General features: G+C 37.8%; 1 protein-coding gene across 4 annotated transcripts in view; it reads left to right on the forward strand.

The window, feature by feature from the left end:
* The first annotated feature begins 259 nt into the window (after positions 1-259).
* Positions 260-17,213, forward strand: part of LOC145684084 (dynein regulatory complex protein 1) — a 110,936-nt gene continuing 93,982 nt past the window's right edge. For all 4 annotated transcript variants that reach the window (XR_014131245.1, XM_081755963.1, XM_081755964.1 and 1 more), the window contains exons 1-3: positions 260-546; positions 8,911-9,028; positions 11,400-11,604. Coding sequence is in view for 3 of the 4 variants with exons in the window: in XM_081755963.1 (XP_081612089.1) it covers positions 413-546; positions 8,911-9,028; positions 11,400-11,604 (457 nt within the window). In the remaining variant the exon portion in view is untranslated. The remainder of the gene's footprint in view (positions 547-8,910; positions 9,029-11,399; positions 11,605-17,213) is intronic.

Below are 17,213 nucleotides of genomic sequence, written 5' to 3' on the forward strand. Positions count from 1 at the left end.
TTATGAACAAAGAATTTTCTCTCACATTTGGAAGATTCTTCTGAAAATCTCCATTAAAGAAAAAAGTTTGTTTCATGCTGAAATACAGTTAAAAAGTATTTGAAATTGGACAACTATTATGAAAATATATTGAACTATTATTTTATGTTTTAATGTTTCGGAAAAATCTGTTTATGTAATTCGGAAAATTCGGAACCATCATGTATGAAAAATTTTTCTATTACATTTAGCAACACTAGAGGAAGTGACGAATGTAAACAAACCTGCAGGATCAACGCGAATGAGAATGAAGAAGTTTGTTTATGTTCAATCAAAAATAAATACCTTACAGCAATCGCAATGATGAATTAAAAAAAATAGCGTTATAATACACATTGTATATTTTATTTGCATTAACAAATCTGAAAGTGACATGGCTAGGATAAGCGAGACAAATGATCTTGATGCAATCGAAGAACATGAACCGAGGACAGATTCAGAGGATCCAGAAGAGCGCAAACGGGCTCGACAACTGCGAATAGAGAGGAGAAAGGAACTTCTAAAACGGTAAAATTGTGAAATTGAATAGTTGTATTTTTACATGTTTCCCTAAACATGACCTAATGCTGCTAAGGGTAATATTTCATGCAGATTTACTTTTGGCACTCCACTCGAAATAATCTTTGAAAATCATAATGCTTTCATTTATTTCCTTATTGTCCTAAATGATCTGCGCTGGGCGACATGAAAATATCGTGATTGGCATAGATAAATTCAACAGAGTAACTGTTGGAAAATTACAATTCTTTTACGATTTCCGTATAAATACGATGCCCGGATGTATGGCATAAAAACGTGCGGAAGCACAAACCAACATGTGCAAGGTGGTCACTAGAAAGTACGAATGTTATCTAAGTGACTCAGAGTAGAGCTAGTGGGGGAGTGCGTCCGAAGGGACCAGATGCGTCAGCGACGGTGTGGGCAAGGTTGTAGAACACATGTCCCCCTTCCTATTGACCTGTAATAAAGACAGAAAACAACGTGCCTTGCGGGGCTTCAGCCAGGGTTTGAGAAAACCCGGGCTTTTTTGAAAAAGCCCAACCCACCTGGGCCCATATAGGTTTTTTCGGGTATTTTCGGGTTTTTTCGAAATATTTCAATGTCTTTGGGGTAAAAGTGTTAAAATGTGATTTATATTTCAAGATTGTCAATGTCACAACTTGCAACAATTTTCTACTCACTGCTGTTTTGAAAAAATGGCCGCCATTTTGAAATTTTATATTCGATCGCCGAGAAAATCTACACAACAAATTTAGCATATCTTATGCTTCCACCGTCAAAATTTCAACTTAAAAGACTGAAAATTGCGCTTCGCAGCGTAGATACTCGCTGTTTTGAAAAAAAAAAAAGGCCGCCATTTTGAGATTTTACGTTGGCATGCCACCAAAATCTATACAGGAAATTTAGTGTCTCGTGCTTGTACTCTGAAAATTTTAACTGAAAAGGCCGAAAGTTGTACCCTGTAGTGTGTGTGGTAGAGGCAGACAAACGAGTTGAGTTGATTTTGCGTTTAACGTTCCTTTCAGCAGCGAGGCTATATGAGACGGGACCTACTGATTAAAGTGGAATCCGTACATGAGCTCCCTCCGGGAAGCAAACCCGGGTCACCCACGCCGAAGACGCGTACACTAACCGCTTAGCCATGAAGGAGCTCGGCAGACAAACGATCAAATGTAGATCAAGTCATCCAAAAGCCTAACTGACGTTCGCCAAATATGAATACCAAAAGGGGTCTATTAATTTAAAACAAAGATACAATTCATGTTGTATGAAATAAATAAATGTTTCAAAATGCCTTATATGAAATTAACATCTTCCAGCGTAAATAAACCTGCCATATTTTCTCCATGAGAATACGGGACACCTCAGATACCCCCCCCCCTCAACTTTCCAACAGAATGAATTGAACTATAATCTGGTATGAACAAAAGTATATTAGGCCTTGGTGGCTTAGTGGTAGAGTGTTCACCTCTGGTGCATGGGGTCCCTTATTCGATCCCAGCTCGCGCCAAGTGAGCTTTGTGGTGGACAAACACCTTGTGCGTGGGTTTTCTCGGGATTCTCACGTTTCCTCCCACTTTCTTCATTCCGTCATTTCATTCACTTCTCATCATCACCGTCACCTTGAGCATAGCAGGCATAACCGTGAGACTAAAAGTAAAAGATATCATTTTATTTTATTTTATTTATTTATTTTTCAAGAATATAACACGCGAAAGTTCACTAAGCAGCTGCTGCTTTTCTCTCTTCGTACCCTGCAATTAACTGTATAGACTAAAGATGCCTAAAACCTTAAGATGTGCTATAAAAATGCTTTACAGGAAAACAATATGCAAATTATTTAAATCAGTGGTACAATCTACCTTCAATATTCTTCGCGGGTATATTTACATGGCTGTATTTGCCAAAATTACGTTCATCAGTTTAATCCGACGAAAAGTTGATTTTTCTCCCTGTGTCGTGTGTAATTGTCAGGACCAGATTTACATTTTTCTAAGACCTGGACCAAAGCACAATTCTGTGCCCTTAGCCTCTGAAAAATATTATAATTCTTGTTAACTTATCTAATGTGTGTTTGTAAATGTAGGAACACTCAAAACCATCTTTATATATATATATAGAACAGGGTGGTGTAATAACTTCCTCGAAACTGTTACATGCAACAGCGTACTGTTCATTCACTAATTACAGGATTCCCAGCCAATGTCAGAATTTTTTGTTTTTTATTTTTCGAATAAGCTGATATTGATAGCAGAAATGGAACGGAGTTAAAATACAGGACATTTCGCTGTCCCGACTAAATTTACGGGGACGCGGAACACCCGGGCCCCAAAGCGGGACTGTCCCGTTTTTCACGGGACGTATGGCAAGCTTAAGCGTAAAACACGAGTAAATAGTTTTATTGTTGAAGTATTCATTTCCGATCCTTCTGCGTTTAATTCGGGAATTTCCCGAGCACTTCTTTCACGGCGTGTACATTAAAGCTTCCACTAGTACGGAAATTTGAACTCAGCACTTGAAATAGTAAGCGTTATATAGTCTTTGGAACCCCAAGCATTAAGCTTCTTAAATTTGACAAGAATTTTTACGCTATTGATGGTGTTGATTCTACAGAATACTTACTTGAAGAGTAGCAACAAATGACTGAACTAAACTGTTATTGTTCAACCAAATTTTAGTTGAAAAAACTTGTGTTTTACATCAAAGGTAAGAAATAATACTAACAGTTTTACTAATGTATCATATGTACTATTAGTATCGGCATCTATGACCTTAAACTCGTCAAACGTATGAGTGATAACGTCCCTCGGTGTCGCCGAGCACACTATTCACAGAAAATATTTTCTAAAGTACAAAATTACTTATTTTACTTAAAAAGGCTATACGCATAATCCATACATTAATTTGTTTTATAACTATCTCAAGCTGAGGTAAGTTTTTTTTTTTTTTTTTTTTTTTTTAATTCATTTAGTGCATTCAGAGCTTTATAAAGGTTTTATGTTGAATGTTGTTGTATACCTTAACGGAAAGTCTCTAATTCGCCCACGGAAAGTCTAAGATCTGATAAAAATCACTTACAATGTGATTACCTTAGTTGTACCAATAATATACTAACAAATATGTCAAAAACCCAGGTGGGTTTTAAAGTGGGTTTTTTCAGGTGGGTCCAACCCGAAAAAACCCACCGGGTTTTTTCGGGCTGGGCCCACTTGGGCAAACCCTGGCTTCAGCCAACCTTCACTCGCTGACCCTTGGTTGACAATACAGTACTGTGTGAATTAAATATTAAAACTTTGGTACAGAAAGGAACAAACCTAACTAACCTATGTAAGGAGATCTGTGTTCTAGAATCTTCCCAACAGTGGATATACGCTTAAACGAGGGTAGTAACAGAAATTGGGTTTTGGCATAAGTTTCAATAGCACTTGTCATGGTTTCACACTGGAAGCGCTTTGTCATTGTTTCACACTAGAAGCGCTCCACTTGTAAACATGAAAATTGTAAACGGAATTTAATCTTTATGTGAATTAGAACCATGTATGCAATTCGATGTGATATTTATCTGAACAGTTTTTCGAAATACAGTCGTATGAAAAACGTCAGGTTACCAGTTCCGTGTAGCTTTGTTTCTACTTGTTCCAAATATGTCACAATGATTGTAGTTATCGACAGTAAGGATCTTTGGATATATATTACACCGTCCGTGTCCTTTGCGTTATTATTTTTGTAGAACCTTCCAAAATTTGGTTGTTTTTCGACGTCATCATAATAACTTCCATATCATAATAGTTTTTATGATATGGAATGTGTCTGGACGGTGTATTTACACGGAAATCGTGAAAAAATTTTAATTTTTTAACAATTATTTTGATCGGTGTGCCTAAGCTTGACCTGCATATATATCTGTGTTCAATTTGCCCTTACACTGTGAGTTGAATGCGAACGCGAATGAATAAGGCGTAGGTCAGTTGTTGGTGTTGTGGCTATCCAACATACTGCTAGGTTGTGGCAGTTAAGTTACACCGTGAACTTGCGTAAGGACATAGTGAACATGGAACCTCCACACAGCGTCATAAGGGTATATATGCTGCACGAGTTCAAACAGGGGTCAAACACCTCTGCAGCGGGTCGGAAGATATGTCAGGCCTTTGGTGAGGGTGTCTGAGGGTCTCTGACTACGTGGACAGTGTACTGGTGACTTAACAAACTTAAGGACGGTGACGAAACACTCGAAGACGCACCACGTACCGGAAGAGCAACACATGTACAAAATGAAAATCTTCAGGAAGTAATTTTGGTGTACAGTGGCCAGACATGTGAAGAACTGGGACTACATTTCAGTGTGAGTGAAGAAACCACTCGGAGGCACTACAATTTGGGTCAGTGGGTCTCACATAATTTGAATCTGGGCCAGAAGGCTACGAGCAGACACCTGTGTTTCTGTGCTGTCTCGTCTGAGGAAGGATCCATTTCTGGACAGGGTGTTCACATGTGATGAGAAGTGGATCCTGTACGAAGCTCCACGGCGCCGTCATCATTGGTAAGCATCCCATGAACCGATTCCAAAACAGCCGAAACCAGCACTGCACCAGAAGATCCTCCTGTGTTTGGTGGACTGCTCGCGGCATCGTGCATAAAAACTGCTATCAGCTTGTCAGAGCATCAATGGAACTGTACTGTCAGCAGTTGAGCCGTGTTCAAGAAAAACTCAAAACTCTGGAGCTAGCACTTCTGAATTGCAAAGGGGTCCTCCTGTTACAGGATAACGCTGAACCCTACGTGGCTAGGATGACCCGGAACACCATTCTACGCCTTAGATGAGAAACACTATTGCATCCCTATACTTCCCGGACCGTGTGATTACCAACTGTTCCATTCCTTGGACTGTCACTTTAGAGGATACCAGTTCAAATCCCTATTAGAGATGCAAAATGCACTTGATAGTTTCTTCGCTTCATGGCCTACCAAGTTCTACCGCGATGAAATCCATGGCCTTCCAGAACCGCCTTAGGTGACATACCAATGTTCGAAGTGGCACCTATCTATGAAATTTCTTCATCCTAAAAGTTAGATAGATTGATATGACTTTCCTATCCCATGCAGGTGCAATCTGACTGTTTCAGCGTAAACATTAAATCTTGCTGCAAGTTCATCACATGTTAGACCACTGTCCTCCTCGATGGTGCTTTCAAGGCCTCGTTATCTAACACATGTGGTCATCCACTGCGAGGGGCATCCGAAAGGGTCACATCTCCCGAACGGAATTTCTGGAACTAATGCCTGACGGTGCGTTCTTTCACGGCAGCTGACAGGCCCACTTTGAAGTCATGCAACAAACACAACGCGAACAAGCTGCTTCAATACCTCCGTTTTTGTTCAACACTGGACGAGCTATGACTGCTGTATGTGCGTAAGTGCCTGTATTACTGGAAATCGATTGTCAGACTAATTTCTGATCGCTTGGCACGCACGTGCGTCATTTTGTTTCCTCTCTATGGTTAATGGGACGTCAGAAACGGCAAGAACTTTTCTGGTTACCTTGTACAATAGAAGATATCATCCTCATTAGATCAGTAGATATTATATTTGATATTAGCTTCTAGTTTGATTTGAACTTCTCACTGGGTAAAACAGAACCTCTGGTAGCTTTAATCTTCTAATTTACAAGGTCGGGATGTGGCGTTCCTATCACCCAGTTCTTCGGGACTGCAGTTAACCACTGGTCCTCCAGGTTTGGGTTTGTGCCGGGCCGATCACTTGGCATTTAAAACCTACGATCGAGCACAGTAGAAAGATTAGCCTTGGATGTTTTCTGCTTTCTTCGGATTCTAACCTTGCTATGGCCTGTTTCTAAGAAATAAGTTTGTGATATTTAAGATGCATCGGTCGAAGGAGTGAAGCGCATGCGCACCCAGCGGTACTGGGTGGAGTGGTGCCATGAATGGTTGGTGGGAGTCTTGGGAAATGGATGATCCGTGTACACTTTCCCCCATGGGTGGACGTGCATCCATCACGGCCTTCTGTTGTTTGCGTGCAGTGTTTACGTTATCTGATGTCAAAGTCTTTGAAAATGTATACATTTTTAAAGATAAAAGAACCTGCTTTTTTTTTTTTTTTTTTTTTTTTTGGTGAGCGGGTGGTGTTTTTTTTTTGTGTTCTTGTTCGACAGATTGTTTCTTTTAGTTCCAATTCTTTTCCGGGGTCATGCGTTTCTGTCGACGGGAATGGTTTTCTTCCACCACATTTCCCCTAACTGTGTTGGCCCCACGCTAGCCCTACGGGAAGACGTGCTTATGGAATAACCAGAGAAGTAGCGTAAGTTGTTCTTGCAAGTACTCCAGTGTGAAGTTGCGGCGTTCACGCACTCCTTTATAAATGTATATTTAGTACCAACTTTATATGGCTACTAAAGAAAATCTTTAAAATTGGATCCGGGTTCACCTCCCGGAAAAAGCTCAAACCAAACGAAAATGAGACATATTCATCAAGTTATAGATAATTTGGAAAAGACAAGTATCGTAATGCCTGTTGTTCAATATCTTGTAATTAAAAATAAAGATGCTGATAGTGCCAATGTTGAAGCAAATTGTCCGAGTACTATTAAGAGTTTGTACTCTTTCCTCGTTAGTAAAGTTATTACTTACTGTATAACACCGGACAGGTTAAAGATATCAAGAAATTAGATTAACGAGAAGCAAATAGCGAAGCTTCTTAAACTGACTCCCATTGGACCAGTTAACGTGTTAGTGGTACCCCATCGTTTACTGAACGTCTCTCGCGGTGTGATATCATGTTGGGACCTTCTAAATGCTACCGAAGAGGAGATTAAATCGGAGCTAGCTGACCAACATATTGTAGATGTAATTGGCGTCAAAAGTAAGAAGTCAGGTGAATTTGTTGCTACTCAGTAACTTTATTCTTTCAGTTTGCCTACACTTCCTAACTACGTGAAGGCTGGTTATTACCAGCTTAAGGTCGTCCCTATATCCCCAGTCCCCAATGCTGTTTCAAATTTCAACATTTCGGGTACACCAGCACGTCGTGTAATGCGAGTGCTTCTCTTTGCGTGAATTGTGGCCAGGGTAGTCATGGTGCGGAATATTGTACAGCGACCTTTTGTGTCAACTGCAAGGGCGACCATTCTGCTGGTCTCGAGACTGACAAGCCTTTCAACGTGAGAAACATATCTGAGAGCTAATGGTTGTTGAGAAGATTTCTGTTACCGATGCTAAGCGTCTAAAAGAAAGCGTCCCTTTTTCGCTTTCTGTGTCCTTTGCTACAGTTGCAGCTACCTCTTCGTAAATGTGTTGCAACTCAGACGTCCGACGTTTCCACCGAAACTGATCTTGTTCCCGACAAAAGTCCAGAAATTCAGATCCCAGTTGCATCGATTAGCGATTCCTCCCGCTCCCCAATACCTCACGTAAGATCATTTCTGTGAATGTTTCAGTTTGTTTTCGGCGGGATCCACCTTTTCGCCGCTCACCTTATATGGCTGGCCTAAAATTGAGCCAATATATATGCCATCTGAATAATACGGTCCTTTCCCCGAAAAGAACAAAATCTCTACCTGTTCGTAAGCAACCTTCAATTTCTTTGAAATCTGATATGGTAGAAGACAACCTATGGATACTGAGTGGACGGTAGTTGACCCACGTGGAAAGGTTCGCCTGAAACGTTTTTTATGGTGTATTATTATTTTTGAATACTATTGTTGTTATCGGTATACATGTTTTTAGTATTTGTTATTGTTATATATTTTCTTCATTGTTAATATTATTGGTCTGCATTGTTATTTATATATATTTTCTCTATTGTTGCTATTATTACTATTTAGTATTATTGTTATATATTTGTTGTTATTATTTTATATTTTCTTATTCTCATATATTTATTATTTAATCTTTCCTTTTAGATTTTTTACGTCCCTTTTGTAGCAGTATTTACTTATATTTTGATATGTTGGGTTTAAAACTTTTATTTATAACATGTGTTTTAATCGTGACAGCGACAAAGAGCCTTGTTGCTGACGTCCCCATTAAACCCCAATCAATCAATCAATAATTCGCAAGGTTGATAATGATGTCACGGGCGGGATGAAACCCTTTAGGGTGGCCTTCTCTCCTCCGCGTCCATTACTCGTCTGATATATTGATAGAAGAAATTATGTCGGCTCATCTCGTTGTAATAACACAAAAAAGAGTTACATTTTCCCTTCAGAAGGTGGAGCGTCCCCCTTCTGGATCCGCCATTGGAACCTGCTTTTGTATATTTTAACGTTTCTTTGTTATGGTAATTTTTTGTTTTTATAGCTGAATGAATCTTAAAAGAAATTGGCTTCTTCGTAATCGTGTCATTTTCTTTGCCTAGGCAACAGTTACAAGAAGGAACGGAAGAGGTCATTGTGGAAGAAAAGACTCTAAAGCAAATTCAGGAAGAGACCAGTGCCGATACACTTGCGAAATTACTGCTTGAAGGAAAGGAGTTGGTAAGCACTAATAAGAATTAGTTTCGATGTCTTCTGTTCCCAGTGAGATAAGGGGGGGATTTAGGGTGCAGGCAGGTCCTATGAGATTATTTGAGTGGGCATAATTTTTCATTGAAAATCAACAATCAAAATGGATAAAGGTGAATTTGGAGGAGAAAATATACATTTAGGAGGACAGAATGTTTAATTTGGGGGATTACGCCCAAGCGTTTGAGAGAATACGCACTCTGGAGAGAGCACACGTATTCTTGCCTTTTATCTACTTTCCACTTTTGGTGATCGTTTTTTTTTTTTTTTTTTTTTTTTTTTTTTTTTTTTTTTAAATTTTATTATCAGTTATTTTCCTGTTCTATGTTATCTTCATTACTTATTGCAAATTTCCGTGAATGTAAGTTCAACTTGTTACTGTGGAATCTAAACACAAAATTATTTAAGCAAACCACCGAAATAACAATTCAACTCGAACGTTTCAGTGACAGTGATATACAAAGAGGGATAAAAAAAAGGCACAACTCGAAGCAAAATTCGAACCCGAGTTTTAGCCTTACCGTGCTGATAAGGTTACTAGATTTTCCTGAGAGAAAATGGAAGCTTTCACGATTTTTAGGAGAAAAAAAAGATAGATATGTGATATTCAGAATTTACATATAACAAAAAAAATATATATATATGGTTTCAAATAGAAAAGTAGCATTTTAATTTGAAACTGGGACGGTTTCATCCCCATAGCAGAACATGTCGCAGAAAATTTGCCGCACCTGTGCAGAAAAACTGCCAGAGGAAAAATGATATAGCCAGCTGAAAAGTGTACAAACATGCTTGCTATGTGTAGATGTCTTATATGCACGGACGACTGGCATAAATATAGTTCGAACTGATTTTTGCGTTGCGTAAAGTGTATTTCTAACAATCACAAGTGTTTCTTCTGCAGAAAATTTTTGAAGAATTCCTGCACTTTTTTTTTTTTTTAACTTACAAAAGCTCATCGCAGAAAGACAAAGAAAGTTCTGCGATCGGGGGTTTCATTAAAAATAACTATAACCCGTAAAACACATAAAAGAGTATACTAAATAATTTCCGGCAATGGCTCGGATTTCACATAAAGCTTTATGTCTTCGTCCTATATAGTTTCGGTGTTGAAAGGGACGCTAAAGTCAAATCCTGTCAACCAGATATATTACATAAATTTTTGTTGCCTTTTAATTGTATTTTAATCTTTTAACAATCGTAAATCCTTTCTTATACGTTCAAAAAATCCATGCAAGACATCTCGAAAATGACAACCAACAACCACCTTCTTTTATTACAGGCATCTACTGATACTTAAAGTAGTTGAAATATTGGAAATTTACTCGAAATTTATATCGATGCTGGAAATACTGAAAACGTACTGGAGATTATTTTGTAATACTGAAGAAGTGGAAAATTCCTTTTGAGGTCCTTCAAGATGGTAGTCCCATCATCCAGGTGTAGGGTGGTGATAGGGCTACCTGGTCAACCACTGAAAAAAACTAATAACAAGTTAGAGAAAGAAAATGTATAGTGTTGATAATATAAGACCATAATCAATTTTAGCATCAGTCAATCCTGTTTGATCCTGTAGTACATCTATGATAAATGTGTAAGCATTGAGCACTCTGATATTTGTAATTAATTGGTCTTCTACTTAAGTGTGTTTTCTGTACCAAATGTAACACAAATGAAGAAAAAAGTAAATATATATAATACGGCGAACCGAGTGAAGCAAGAGCGGAGCCAGCTGTGAGGAGTGAGTGGAGTCAAAAACTAATAATAATAATAATAATAATAATAATAATAATAATAATAATAATAATAATAATAATTATAATAAACGATGAGTGGATTAGGATACGCATTGTAGGAAAAGTAACGTCCAAAAACCACTCTCCCCCCCCCTCCCCCTTCATCGATTTTAACCCACCCATTCTTTCTATCAAAATATTAAAGAAGACTGCTTTTTCAACACATCTTACATACAGGCTGTTGAATTTCACAGCTTGCAGTTGCTTGTGGCACTTACTTTTATTAAAAGTAGTTCACGGTAGTATACTGGTAATATTCAGAATAGTAAGCTACTAAATCGATTTAAAAAGGTTAGTTAAGCTCTGTGCTAAGCAATGAGTTTCCATTTTTGTTTTCCGTGCCTGAGAACCGCGTTTGACTTCAGGTAGTACTAGTAATACTTGTACATCGGATCCTACTTAAAATTGTAGGTCAGCTGCTTATATGGCCTGGTGCAGGAAAGGACATTAAACTGTAGGTAAAGAGAATATGATTTATTTATTTATTTTGTTACTTTGTAAATTCTGTGCACTCGTAAGCTCATCTTATTTATTTATTTATTTTTTAGGTGACAAATGTGCGTGTGGCGTGTGATGCAAGGGAAATTCAACGTAGAGAGAATGAAATCAAGAAACAGGAAGCTCGGAGGCAGAAGCTGGACGAAGATGCTGAACTTAGTGAAATCAAATTTATGACAATCAGTGAGAAATGGGATAAATTTATGAATATTACTGACCCTTTGGATTTAAATGAGGAGATGCAAAAACAGAAAGGTAATAATAACAAATAAGGCAATTGGGTACCTATTAAAAAAAAAAAAAAAAAAAAAAAAAAAAAAAAAAAAAAAAAAAAAAAGTTTCCAATTTCACTTTTTACGTAAATCATACCATTAAGAAATGGAAATGATAAGCTTGTTACCATAGGGGCGTTGAAACCTACCCGAAGCTATATTGGAACCGATATTTTGTCCGCCTAAAATTCTGCAGACATCGTCGGGCTTCAGCTTCATGTAAATTCAATTTTCCTCCTCCTCCTCCTCCTCCTCCTCCTTCTTCTTCTTTTTTTCTTCTTCTTCTTTTCTTCTTCTTCTTCTTCTTCTTCTTCTTCTTATTATTATTATTATTATTATTATTATTATTATTATTATTATTATTATTATTATTATTATTATTATTATTTTGGTTAGTATCTTCTTAAAATTGAGTACCTAAAATCTTATATCATACTGTGAAATTCACAGTCTAGTAGTGATGGTTATCAAATATTGTCAGTGTTTTCTCACAGACTTGTGTTTTCTCACAGACTTGTGTTTACCTTCTCTATCGTCATTGGCAGCGACTCAGTGCGACATTTGCTGATGTTTCTTTTTCAAAATCTTTCGGGTTCGTAAGTCTGATGTTGCTACTACAAATGATAGTGCAGTATCAACATCCATTCCAATTCTTTATTTCGTCTTAACTGCAGGAACGGATGAAAAACTGTTTATACAGGGTGCTGCAAAAATTTCTCTCACTTCTTTGGGAGTAGATTCCTCACATAAAAAAAAAAAAAAGAAAAAAGTTCATATGGACTTGTGGTCGGAAGTGCATAGTTCGTAGTTATAGGGTGCCGTCACACTTTTTTGGGAGTAGATTCCTCACATAAAAAAAAAAAAGAAAAAAGTGTTCATATAGACCTGTGGTTAGAAGTGCATAGTTCATAGTTATAGGGTGCCGAAAACGTAAAAAAAAGAAGAAGAAAAAAAAGAAAAGAAAAATAAATTCCACTACTGTAGGACCGATCGTAGTCGGATCAAGACATCACTGAGGAACTAGTATATGAACTATCCAAATATCCATCTTTCACAACCTCCGGTACTTGCACAATCATTTTTAGAGATGCTGTTTGGGAGTACTTGATCACTCTCCACCTACCTCTCTAAAAAATTGGTGTGCAAGTACTGAAGCATTCTTAAACATGGGTATTTGGATAGTTCACATACCAGTTCCTCAATGATGTCGTTGACCCTACTACGATAAGTCCCATAGACTAAAGTTATGAACTTTTAAAGTTCACTTGTTTCACGTTTACGGCACCTTGTAACTCCGAAACTATCCACTTTTGAGCTCAGGTCCATATGAATTTCTTTTTCTTATTTTTATATGAGAAATCTGTTCCCAAAATATTGTAATTTCCTTTATATAGTCGAAAAAGATACCACTAATTGGAAAACTTTTGTAGTCAAAATTCAGTATTCTTCATTCACTGTTAACCAAAAGTGATTCAGTGACTGAAGTAATCTTGGTTTCAGAGTTATATGAGAAGAAATTAGATTTTTTAAAAGTTAAATTTTTGTTCTGAAGAACCACGAGTGTCTGTATCATAATGTACACCACATGAAGAAGTTTGGTTTGTTACAGTGTACACAATGCGAAAATTAATCGCAACAAATGGCGTGATATTTCCTCAGTTGTTATTAAAATCGAAAGTGATAGTAAATTCCTACCACTTCCGGTTTGTAATAGAGAGTTAAGGATAGTAATGAAGTGTATTCTTGGGACACTTAATTGATTGGAGGAAACTGTTTCTTGCTATCTATTACAATTTTTACTGTATAGTGATTAACGTTAAACCCTTAGGTGGATAATTTGTATACTTCAGGGTGTCTATCAGTCACGAAAGTCACGAATGCCACGAAAAAGTCACGAAATCAGAAAAAGGTCATGAAAGTCACGAAATTTAGCTTTCGGGTCATGATTTTTTTTTTTTTTTTTTTTTTTTTTTTTTTTTAACTGTGCAAATGTAAGTACAGATTGGAAAATTGTGTTCTATAAAACGTCAAAATTCACCATCAAAAATGTCTGTGGTCGGCTTTAGACGTTACCAAATCGCAAGCAATGTACGTTTCTATCGTGTGGATGAAAATTCGGCCTAATTCGCACCCAAATTCACTATTGAAAATGTTAGGAAGTTTTATGATTTGGTAAAGCAAAGGTCACGAAAAAGTTACGAAATTTCATTTTGGAATTTTAGTAGACACCCTGTACTTCTGATGGATGGATCGCCGCCATCAGCAAACTTGATTCTTATCTTTTGACCCTCTCCATCCTACCCAAAATTGATGATCAATCAAATAGTTCTTCAGATTTTTGTCTCCCAGATGGAAGGATATGCGAGGAGACAGCAAATACGTGGGCTGTTGGGAAAGTTCTAAGAAATGAGCAACACAATATCAGAGCGATTGAGGTTTTATTTCTCAACCTAATCTACTCGAAGGTTAACACTTCCGCCAATGGTTTTCCAATGCCTTTGTACAAGTAGAATATGTCAATTTATACAGGGTTGCAAAATAGCCGGTCACTCTGAAGATAGCATCTAAATTGGACTGAAATTTCGTGCATCCATTTTTTTTTTTATTATTATTATTATTTTTTGAGGTATGGAAACAGGTAGAAGTCACGGGGGGCAAGATCAGGTAAGTACAGGAGATGTGTTAGCACTTGAAAGCTAAGTTCGTCCAGATTCCGCCTTGTGAACATTAGTGGCATCTATTGGAAGAAAGCTTCCTTATCCCCCAACTCTTTAGTGATAATGTTGTGTAGGGTCCCCTGAGATGACCACTGCATAAGCTATCTGACAAACTTTGAATCATCGGTCAATCAGCAACATACCATTGACTTTATCAATTGTTCTGATGTGATGACGCTTAGTAGACGTCCTTTGCGGGGGTCATCTTCCACAATGTTCCGTCCAATGCTTGTACAGCGTCATCCACTTACTAACAGTGGTGATTGATGGTGCAGAGCTCCTAACTTGTGTCAAACTTCATCGATTGTCGCAGGTAGTTGCTTTTTCACCAAAAACTTGAAGACCATATGAACTTCCTTCCGTTCCGTGTTATCACGTTCCATGGTAGCACTTTTGCTCGTTCCTATACCTCTGCAAACCAGATTATTGCACAAGTGGCGATGCACATTCCCCTGCACGTGCAGATCAGATATGGCCTTGTTTTGCTTATACTTTTGTTCCGATTGTAGCGCCATTTCTGACCGATTGTTATAACTTTTCGAGCAACCTATATATATAAGGAGTTTTGGTAAATCAAGTTACTTAAAAATGAGCTTCTGAGAATTCTCTTCTGTGAAAGGATCAATTATCCAAAGATTCCGTAGCAAGCATTTTTCTGCTGGGAATAATGTTCATTGAAGCTCTCAATTCAAATTTTGAAATTTTGATTTTCTGAAATTTTGGCATAATATGTATAACATGTTTTGTTGGTTGATGTCAGTTACAATCAGAAATCTGAACGCAAGGAGAAACATGTTTGTGTCTTTTACTGCACATGTTTAAAAAAATTCTCTTTATTCTTGAGAGTAAAAAAAAATGTCATATTTTCCTAAAGAGATATTCATATATTTATATAGTTAAGAAGAGAAAATATACGAGGCGCATCCAGAAAGTAACTTCCCCACGCGTGCCTTAGCTAGAAAAACGTATGTTGCGCGAAATGATGCGTGCATGTAAGAGAGTATGGTCCTAGATTAGCGCATGCGCGAGCGGAACTTCCCTTGTGCTCTCAGTAGCGATGCGACAGTGGTTGAAGATGGATGTTGCTATTCCAGCTCCCGCCGCGTGTGAAGTGCTAGCAGTGATAAAGTTTTTGAATGCACAGGGCACAGCGCCGATTGAAATCCATCGTCAGCTGTGCCAGGTCTATGGGCCCAACGTCATGATCAAGCACTTCTCGAAGATATCCTGCTCCTTATTGCACACCACTGTCACGGAGCACCTGTTGTACTCGAGTTGGATGCCGAAGCAACTGACTCCAGAACACAAAGCAAGGCGCTTGGAGTCAGTAGTGACATTTTTGCAACGATACAACTGACGATGGATTTCAGTGCATTCAAAAACTTTATCACTGCTCGCACTTCACACGCGGCTGGAGCTGGAATAGGAACGTCCATCTTCAACCACTGCCACGACGCTAATGAGCGTATTAGGGGAGAAAGAGCGCTGGCGCTTGTGTCATGGTAGGACCTTACTCACTCTTAATGTGCACGCAGTCGCTTCGTGCAACATACAGTTTCCGAGCTAAGGCACGTGTGGGAAAGTTACTTTCTGGATGCGCTTCGTGTCAGCCAAGTATGCAAACTTAGTTTTCTATTCTTCATCGAGAAAGATGTCTACCAGGATTGACTTTTGATCTAACTTCCTCCTGCCATTCACAAAGGCGAGACAGGACCTTCTATCTGAAAATACACCTAATTTAAATATGAAGGGAAACAGCTTATGTTTTGAGCTTGGCTTGAAAGATTTTGAACAAAATTGAGGGTACGGTACGAATGTAATTTTCAGTTTTCAACATTGGTAAAGGTATTCAATCATCTTCTCGTTTTTCTGTTGCTGCTGCTGCTAAGTGCTTCCTGTGAATAATGCAGTACGTGTATAAGATATCGGAATGAGGAATATTATCGTTACTACTGGACTGAAGTGTTACCAGTCACACTCGCAGACCTACCTTACTATACCAATACATCCGGTTAAATTCAATGTATGTATGTATCATAATGAACATATATACGTGCATTGGCTATGACGGTAAGCAAATTCATCACATTTCATTCATTCATTGTTTAGTCGAAAACTCGTGATATACATATTGCTTCCCTTGCTTTATTCTTCTTAGTGCAATTCGTTGTGCATAAAGTTAAATCTTGTTCGTATGAAAGTGTATTCTTATTAATGTAAATGGAAATTTTCCATGTTTCTGGCTTTAAGTGCACAACTGTTTAATCAAAAGTAACTGTCACATTTATCAGATTATTGTGGTTAGTTAATATCTAAATAGTCATTATGATAAATTAAGATATTTTTTTCAAATGAAATTCTATTGTTCATAGATCAGGGATTGAAAGAATATACCAGTCTTGGAAAGTAACGCGTTACTTTTTAAGTAATGTTTCCGAGTAACGCGTTACAAATTTTTAAGTAACGCACCTTGTTTGCGTTATTTTTTTCGCGTTACATTTCGGATGGGTAACTACCATATATGTATATATATTTTTTCGGAAACAATGTTTCTTTCCTGTAAGTGAATTTCTCAGAATTTAACAACGGAGTATGAACTACCTATGTCAATGACCGACAGTTACTGACATACAGAGAAACAGATATGATCATAGGGCCACTTGCTGTTTGTAAAGGATGAAGACAGCCTCAGGGAAATAACGTGTATTGATTGCAAGCACCTGGAAGATTTTGTCATAGATTTTGACAGCTCCAAATCAATACATTCAGTGAGCGAACTACGAGTGCAAAGGTACCGGTAGTCTATTTTATTTTGATTGGTGGTTTTTATAAAGATGGAGAACGAAAATATTTTACCGTTAGAACATTTCAAAGA

This window comes from Thermobia domestica, chromosome 4 (assembly GCF_964235325.1).
Source record: "Thermobia domestica chromosome 4, izTheDome1.hap1.1, whole genome shotgun sequence".
Taxonomy (NCBI): domain Eukaryota; kingdom Metazoa; phylum Arthropoda; class Insecta; order Zygentoma; family Lepismatidae; genus Thermobia; species Thermobia domestica.